Consider the following 9,487-nt stretch of genomic DNA (forward strand, 5'->3'; position numbering starts at 1 on the left):
ATTGGGAGGGAGTCTGTAATGACAAGGTCCAGTGTGTGGCCCCTATTGTGTGTGGGGCCATCCACAAGCTGCTGGAGGTTGAGACAGTCCAGGATCTGTTTGAAATTGGAGGCCAGTTGACAGTTATTGGAGTCCATGTTGAAATCACCAATAACCAGAATATTTGAGTGTGCTGTGCAGAGTGAGATAAGGAAATCCTGAATGTCAGAGATGAAAGTTTGTTGTGGTTTGGGAGGCGATAGATGAGGACTATTGTTCCTAAAAAAAGGTTTTTTGCAGCTAAAAACCAGGCTTTCAAAGGAGCCGTTACTGGGCACAGACACGGGGGATATGTCAATGTTGCTGCGATGTAAAACAGCAAGGCCCCCACCCCGACCAGTTGTACGAGGCTTATTGAGGTAGTGGTATCCGGGTGGGCAGGCCTCATTGAGGGATGAGTATATTCCAGGTTGCTGCCATGTCTCTGTAAGACAGAGAATGTCTATCTCCTTATCCAGTATGTGGTCATTTATTAATCCAGATTTATTTGACTGCACATGCAGCTGTTGAAGTGTTATGTGGGATTTAGAGTCCAGTTTGTTGAGGAGGAGGAGAGCACTGCCTTCCGCTCCAGGTTTTCCAGTGTACCGTCTACACCCAGCACTATCTGTGCTAGGAGTAGCGGCGCTCTGATGACGCAGACGGTGACACGTCTGTTGCGTGATGGGACGTGATGCCGACCAGAGGGATGTGATGGAGCTGTGGTCACCACATTGGGACACAACATACTGGCGCCGTGATCCCCTATGGATGTAACGAGGTCGCCACGGAAGATCCAGTTTGTGCAAGGAGGCTCAGTGGTTGTATTTGAGAGCCTGGTGATGCTGTGTCGAGGTGTCCGACCACAACATGATGCGTGGTGTGTTAGTTGCTAGCAGAGATCCAGGCATGTGGCGGTTAATGACAGTGACATACGCCAGGGTAATCCACATCTTCCACAGGGATGGTGTTCCATGTACAGACATTCGCTTGAAGGTAGAGGTGATGCAGGATCCGTGGAGACTGATAGGACTCAATGTTTGGATAGTAGCGGCTACCACCACTAGCATAGCCGCTCCAAGCAAGTGGCCATCGGGCTTGCAAACCTTCGATAAGACAGTCCAGGGGAGGCAAGCAGCACTAAAACACAGCCGTAGGTACAATCCTACCTGAAAACATCTGATGTTGGCTCCAAGGTTTAAGGATTCGAAGCCAGAGAATGGACGATCCATAGGGACTATGTTGTTGGAGAGTATGGAGGTTATATTAAATAATTGTTTATGTTTCTTTAATGGTGTTTATGATGTTGATTTTGTTAGATGATAAATACTTGTTCATGTGGATCTTGTTGGTTTTTTTCTTTATTATGAATTTTATATTTTGATAAGCGCATTGAGATGACTGTTGTAAATTGTGCTATACAAATAAAGTTGAATTGAATTGAATTAACACTTGACATTAGAAACATATGAAATTGTCATTGGTGGTCTGGATTTGGAACGTGCCTACCCAACCCTAGTGGTCACGGCACTGATGTGTGTGTGTGTGTGTGTGTGTGTGTGTGTGTGTGTGTGTGTGTGTGTGTTGGTATGTGTGTGTGTGTGTACGTGTATGTGTGTGTGTGTATGTGTGTGTGTGTGTGTGTGTGTGTGTGTGTTGGTATGTGTGTGTGTGTGTACGTGTATGTGTGTGTGTGTATGTGTGTGTGTTGGTATGTGTGTGTGTGTGTGTGTGTGTGTGTGTATGTATGTGTGTGTGTGTATGTATGTGTGTGTGTGTACGTGTATGTGTGTGTGTGTATGTGTGTGTGTTGGTATGTGTGTGTGTGTGTGTGTGTGTGTGTGTGTGTGTGTGTGTGTGTGTATGTGTGTATGTATGTCTGTATGTACTGTATGTATGCGTGTGTGTGCGTGTGTGTGTATGTGTGTGTATGAATGTGTATGTATGCGTGTAATAATGTGAATATGAGTGTGTATTTGCTGTTAACACATATTAACACATATTAAAACATGTTGGGGATAAAGCAGATAATAATATGTTCCACTGTTTGTTCCCAGAGCTGATGATGGAGGAATCACATGAATGTACGACTCCAGTAGTGAATCACTGCTGATTAAGAATGAGTGTAAATCGTGAGGTTCAGGATTGTCTTTGACTCCTTCTGTCATCAGTAGTTATCAGAAGGAGATTTAAGGGACATTTACTGTCATTACCGTCACTATTTCATGAAATTAACTCAAGCTGTGCTGCTGAACATCAGGAGATCTCCTCCCCCTCCTCCTCCTGTTGGAGACGCTTAAAACAGAGCTTCACCGTAAGAGTCTGTCATCCTATGATGATGACCCATCATAACACAATATAACAGTGCTGTGCTCTAAACACTATGTATAGTTTCATCTCTAGAGGACCACGGATTTTATGCTGGAATTTGAGTAATTTCAACATAATTGTTCCCTTCTTTACACTTCTACATATACATAAAATACAACATATCTAAGAAACAACAAACAATAAGTGACACATATCAGTCCCACAGGATCTACACTTTACATTTCCTACATTTGTGACCAATTTCTAATTGATAAAGGGAAATATTATAATTTGAAGATAATTTAAGAATTTTGTACTAATTTTGAGTTTTTCCAACAACAGCGGAAAAGCATCATTTAGCCTTTTTTCAGCAGCAGTCATAGAGAGCTCAGGGTCTACACACACACACACATACACGCACACATACACACACCCACACGCACACACACACACACACACACATATACACTCACGCACGCACACACACACGTACACTCACGCACGCACACACACACACATGGATTGTGTCAGACTGAGACGACCTCTGACCTCTTGTTATCAATGATGTGTGTCTGTGTTTTATCAGAGAACAAGTGTATCACCTGCTCCACACGTCACCCTATAGTATATTATATAGTATATAGTATAGTATAATATATAGTATATAGTATAGTATAGTATAGTATATAGTATAGTATAGTATAATACAGTATAGTATAGTTTAGTATAATATATAGTATAGTATAGTATAGTATATAGTATATAGTATAGTATAGTATAATATAGTATAGTATAGTTTAGTATAATAAAAAGTATAGTATAGTATAGTATAGTTTAGTATAATATATAGTAGAGTATAGTATAGTATAGTATAATAAATAGTATATTATATAGTATATAGTATAGTATAGTATAATATATAGTATATAGTATAGTATATAGTGTATAGTATATAGTATATAGTATATAGTATAGTATAGTATAGTATAGTTTAGTATAATAAATAGTATAGTATATTATATAGTATATAGTATAGTATAGTATAATATATAGTATATAGTATAGTATAGTATAGTATAGTATAGTATAATATATAGTAGAGTATAGTATAGTATAGTATAGTTTAGTATAATATATAGTATAGTATAGTATAGTATAGTATAGTATAGTATAGTTTAGTATAATAAATAGTATAGTATATTATATAGTATATAGTATAGTATAGTATAATATATAGTATATAGTATAGTATAGTATAGTATAGTATAGTATAATATATAGTATAGTATAGTATAGTATAGTATAGTTTAGTATAATAAATAGTATAGTATAGTATAGTATAATATATAGTATATAGTATAGTATAATATATAGTATAGTATAGTATAGTATAGTTAGTATAATATATAGTAGAGTATAGTATAGTATAGTATAGTTTAGTATAATAAATAGTATAGTATATTATATAGTATATAGTATAGTATAGTATAATATATAGTACATAGTATACACCCTATTCATGAACCGTACCACGTACTGTCTGTTAAATCACACCTCAACATTACTTTATTTTAATTATTTTATCAACTTGTATGTTTTGAACACTATCATTGTTTCTTTATGTACATTTTACATGTTTTTAACTAGTTGCATTTTTCAAGACATACTTTATTATATTTCGTGTAATTAGTGTTTTTTTAGGGACTGCAGATGAAAAATAGCCTTTTGCTTAAATCTGGTATGTTGTGTTTTGATATTAATGTGAACTGTTAAATAATAATAATAAATACATAAAACATGTATGATAGAACAGGTGTCTATCACACACACACAGATCTTACCTGATCTAAACTTGCTTCGTATCAGTGTGGAGTGCTCAGAGCCCAGTAGAGTCATAATGCTCACAGTAAAGTCCCAACGTTTACAAGTTGTTCCAGAATAAAGTCACAGGCTGTGGAGACGTGGCCCCCGACCTGACCCAGCCCGTGGCCCCTAGAGCCCAGAGTGAGAGAGGATGGAGCCGCCGTCATTGACCAGTGCGAGGAATAAAACCACCATCAGACGTGTGTGTGTGTGTGTGAGAGAGCTCCCTCCTGTCTGCTCAGTGTGTGTGTGTGTGTGTGTGTGTGTGTGTGGCCCAGCTGAGGCTGTGAGCAGGACCAGGGACCAGCTCTGAGGTATGCCCTGCTCAGGGAGGAGGAGGGTTTTCCTCCTACCAAGCCCCTCCCCCTCCCCAGGGTTTGGCTGATGACTTCTTCTTCCTCCCTTGTTGCCACCAGTGTAAATATATCAGCCTATCAGGGGGGGGGGGGGGGCAACTTAGATATGGGGAAGCAGAGCGTTTAGAGATGAAGGAGGAAGTGGTCGTTATTCTGAGTCTGGAAATGTCCCACTACAAACTCTTATATATTGTCTACTATAGACTATAGTATATTCTGTCTACTGTAGACTAGTATATACTGTCTACTATATACTATAGTATATACTGTCTACTATAGACTAGTATATACTGTCTACTATATACTATAGTATATACTTTCTAATATATAAACTATAGTATATACTGTCTACTATAGACTATAGTATATACTGTCTACTATATACTATATACTATACTATATACTTTCTAATATATAAACTATAGTATATACTGTCTACTATAGACTATAGTATATACTGTCTACTATAGACTAGTATATACTGTCTACTATATACTATATACTATAGTATATACTGTCTACTATATACTATAGTATATAGTAGACAGTATATACTATAGTATATACTGTCTACTATATACTATAGTATATACTGTCTACTATAGACTATAGTATATACTGTCTGCTATAGACTAGTATATACTGTCTACTATAGACTATAGTATAAACTGTCTACTATAGACTAGTATATACTGTCTACGATATACTATAGTATATACTGTCTACTATATACTATAGTATATACTGTCTACTATAGACTATAGTATATACTGTCTACTATAGACTATAGTATAAACTGTCTACTATAGACTAGTATATACTGTCTACTATAGACTATAGTATATACTGTCTACGATATACTATAGTATATACTGTCTACTATATACTATAGTATATACTGTCTACTATAGACTATAGTATATACTGTCTACTATAGACTATAGTATATACTGTCTACTATATACTATAGTATATACTGTCTGCTATAGACTACAGTATATACTGTCTATTATATACTATAGTATATACTGTCTACTATAGACTAGTATATACTGTCTACTATAGACTATAGTATATACTGTCTACTATAGACTATAGTATATACTGTCTACTATATACTATAGTATATACTGTCTGCTATAGACTACAGTATATACTGTCTATTATATACTATAGTATATACTGTCTACTATAGACTATAGTATATACTGTCTACTATAGACTATAGTATATACTGTCTACTATATACTTTAGTATATACTGTCTACTATAGACTATAGTATAAACTGTCTACTATAGACTAGTATATACTGTCTACTATATACTATAGTATATACTGTCTACTATAGACTATAGTATAAACTGTCTACTATAGACTATAGTATATACTGTCTACTATAGACTATAGTATATACTGTCTACTATATACTATAGTATATACTCTCTGCTATAGACTACAGTATATACTGTCTATTATATACTATAGTATATACTGTCTACTATAGACTAGTATATACTGTCTACTATGTCCTGCCATGGTTCAGGCCATAGGGGTGGAGCCTGGAAGTTACACCCTGGAGCTGAATGAGTGACAGCTGTCCAGTGTGTGGGCGGGGTCAGCCCTCACATACCCCCCCTCTTCAAAATCTTCACTGTGGCTGCGGGAGAGGTAGTCGGCTGTGTGGTTCTCTTTTCCGGGGATGTGCTGGACAACAAATCGGAAGGGCTGCATGGCTATGTACCATCTTGTGATCCTTCCATTGGTGTCCTGCATCTTTTCTAGCCACTGCAGGGCCTTGTGGTCTGTCTGCAAGATGAACTGCCTTCCCAGGAGGTAATATTTGAAGGAGTCCAGCACCCATTTGATGGCCAGAGCTTCCTTTTCAATAGTTGCATATCTCACCTCCCGGGGGAACAGCTTGCGGCTGATATACGCAACTGGGTGTCGGTCTTCAGGCGGTCCTTACAGCAGCACAGCTCCAATGCCCCGAGCTGATGCATCTGTTTGCAAAACAAAGTCTTTGTCAAAATCTGGGCAGTGCAATACAGGATCTTTACTTAATGCTTGTTGAAGGTCCTTGAAAGCTGCAATTCTCTCCTCCGTCCACTTCAGCTGGTTAGGTTGCCGAGAGCCCGTCATGTCGGTCAGCAGCGCAGCTCTGGCAGAGAAGTGCGGTATAAACCGATGGTAAAATCCAGCCATTCCTAGGAAGGACCTCAACTGCTTCCTGGTTTGTGGCAAAGGACATGCTGAAATTGCTTCAATTTTGTGAACTTGTGGTTTGATTACCCCACCTCCAATCACAAAGCCAAGGTACTGCGTGTCAGTCTGAGCCAGAGAGCACTTTGCTGGGTTTATTGTGAGTCCAGCTGCCCGTAGAGCCCCCAGAATATTAGCCAGATGCTCCACATGTTCCTCCCAGGTTGTACTGAAAATCACAATGTCATCGAGATAAGCACAGGCATAATCCGAGTGACCACCTAGTACCTGGTCCATCAATCGTTGGAAGTTAGCGGGGGCGCCATGGAGACCAAATGGGAGTACCTTGAACTCCAACAATCCCCATGGTGTGCGGAAGGCGGTCAACTCCTGTGACTGCTCAGAGAGGGGAACCTGCCAATAACCTTTGCAGAGATCAATAGTGGTCAGGAATTTGGCCTTCCTCAATCGTCCAATGAGGTCATCGACTCGGGGGGTTGGATAACAGTCAAATTTTGATATTGAGTTCAAGTACCTGAAGTCGATACAAAATCCGATAGTCCCATCCTTCTTAGGTACCAGCACCACAGGGTTACACCATTCGCTTTTGGATGGCTGAATGATTCCCAAGGATAGCATGAGATCCACTTCTTTCTTCAATGCCACCAGGAGGCGCTCAGGTATCCTGTAACTTTTACGCTTAATTGGTGCATCAGGTTTCAATACAATGGTATGCTCCACCATATTTGTTCGACCAGGATATTCAGAAAATATAGTGTCATCAATAAGAGGCTTTACCTGGGCCTGTTGTTCTTCAGTGAGGTGAGCTATATCCAAGTGGGAACTTGCAATTGAAGGCAGGTATTGATCATCCACTTCCTCATCTTCCTCCACCCTCTGGATCAGCATCACCTCTGCCATTTTCTCCTCTCTGGAAAACCACTCTTTGAGAAGGTTAACATGAAGGATTTTTTTAGAACGATTACGGCCAGGCATATAGACCTCATATGTAGTAGGACCCATTTTTCTTGTGATTTCATAGGGCCCTTGCCACTTTGCCAGGAGTTTGCTGTCACTGATAGGCAACATGACCAATACTTTGTTTCCAGGCTCAAAGTTTCTGTGGCGCGCTTTGTGATCGTACCACACTTTTTGGTCATGTTGTGCCGCCTTCATGTTCTCCTGGGCCAGCTCGCTCATCTTCTGCAGCTTCTCACGCATCTGCATGACATAAGAAACAACATTAAGGGGCTCCCCTCTCCCCTGACTCCCCTCCCATGTCTCCTTTAACAAAGACAATGGACCTCTCACTTCATGTCCATATAAAAGTTCAAAGGGAGAAAACCCAGATGAGGCTTGAGGTACCTCCCTATAAGCAAAAAGGAGGTAAGGGAGCCACTGATCCCAGTCGGAACCAGTGTCATTCACAAACTTACGGAGCATTTGTTTGAGTGTTTGGTTGAAACGCTCTGTCAATCCGTCCGTTTGTGGTTGGTAAGGGGTTGTCCGTATACTGCGGATGCCCAGCAATTTGTAGACCTGCTTCAAAAGTTCAGACATGAAGTTAGTTCCTTGATCAGTTAAAATTTCACTCGGAAAACCCACTCTGGAGAATAACTGAATTAGGGAAAAGGCCACAGTTTTTGCTTTAACATTTCGAAGAGGGAATACTTCTGGATATTTTGTGGCATAATCAGTGATCACCAACATGAACCGATTCCCTGATTTGCTTCTTTCTACTGGACCAACCACATCCATGCCAAGACGCTCGAACGGAGTTGAAATTGTTGAGAGGGGCTGGAGCGGAGCTTTAGCTGGAGCTCTAATTGTGGTCTTTTGACACTCAGGACAGCTTCTACAAAATTGAGCAACAGCAGAGCATAGGCCAGGCCAATAAAAATGCCGCTTGATACGTGCCATGGTTTTCTGTTTCCCCAGGTGGCCAGCCCAAGGAATAGAATGGCCCAAGGTGAGTATAACTTCTCGGACAGTTCTTGGCACAACTAGCTGTTTGAATTGACCTTGCTGATGATATAAAATGCCATTTTGTAGGAAAAACTTGTTCTCTGTCTCCACTGAATCAGCTTTCAGCTCCAGTTTTTCTTTAGCCTTTAGAAGCAACTTGGACAGGTTTGGATCATTCTGCTGCATTTCAATAATATTGGTTGGAAGTCTATAGCCCAAGGGCAAGTGTGAATCGGGCTCACCTGGTGCCTTGACAACAGTGCGCTGGAATTTTTCTTGTCTTTTCTGACTGCGGGGCTTTCTGGATTTTCCGGGTTTAGTCTCCAGCTCTGCATCAAAAAAAGGTAAAGCACTGAGAACAGGAGATTCGTCACACCTTTTAGACTGCGGCCTTGTTACGACATTGCAGGTTTTTGTTGGTTTTATTAAATCATACAAGATTGGCAGATCTTCACCGAGAACCACTGGAAATGGTCGGTTATCGGCTACTCCAACACTTATCAGGTAATACTGCCCTTGGATTTCAATATACACATCAGCAGTAGGATAAGGTTTCTCGTCACCATGAACACAGCAAATGGGGATAGTGTCCTTAGTGCAGATGAGATTACGAGGAACATAGTTCAGATGCACTAGTGTCTGAGTACTGCCAGTGTCCACCAGAGCTTTTGCTTTCTTCCCATTCACCTTCACTGAAATACTTTTGTATTTGTTATCGTCTTTCCTTACATGTCAAAGTTTGTCGTGTACAAAACACATTTGTGTTAATCTTGTG

General features: G+C 39.7%; 1 protein-coding gene across 4 annotated transcripts in view; it reads right to left on the reverse strand.

Moving 5' to 3' along the window:
- Window positions 1-4,458, reverse strand: part of myocd (myocardin) — a 43,150-nt gene extending 38,692 nt beyond the window's left edge. For all 4 annotated transcript variants that reach the window (XM_028476426.1, XM_028476428.1, XM_028476427.1 and 1 more), the window contains exon 1: window positions 4,170-4,458. In XM_028476426.1, the coding sequence (XP_028332227.1) occupies window positions 4,170-4,224 (55 nt within the window). In that variant the 5' untranslated portion in view covers window positions 4,225-4,458. The remainder of the gene's footprint in view (window positions 1-4,169) is intronic.
- Between the last annotated feature and the right edge of the window lie 5,029 nt (window positions 4,459-9,487).

The sequence above is a fragment of the Gouania willdenowi genome, chromosome 19, assembly GCF_900634775.1.
Source record: "Gouania willdenowi chromosome 19, fGouWil2.1, whole genome shotgun sequence".
In the NCBI taxonomy this organism is placed as follows: Eukaryota; Metazoa; Chordata; class Actinopteri; order Blenniiformes; family Gobiesocidae; genus Gouania; species Gouania willdenowi.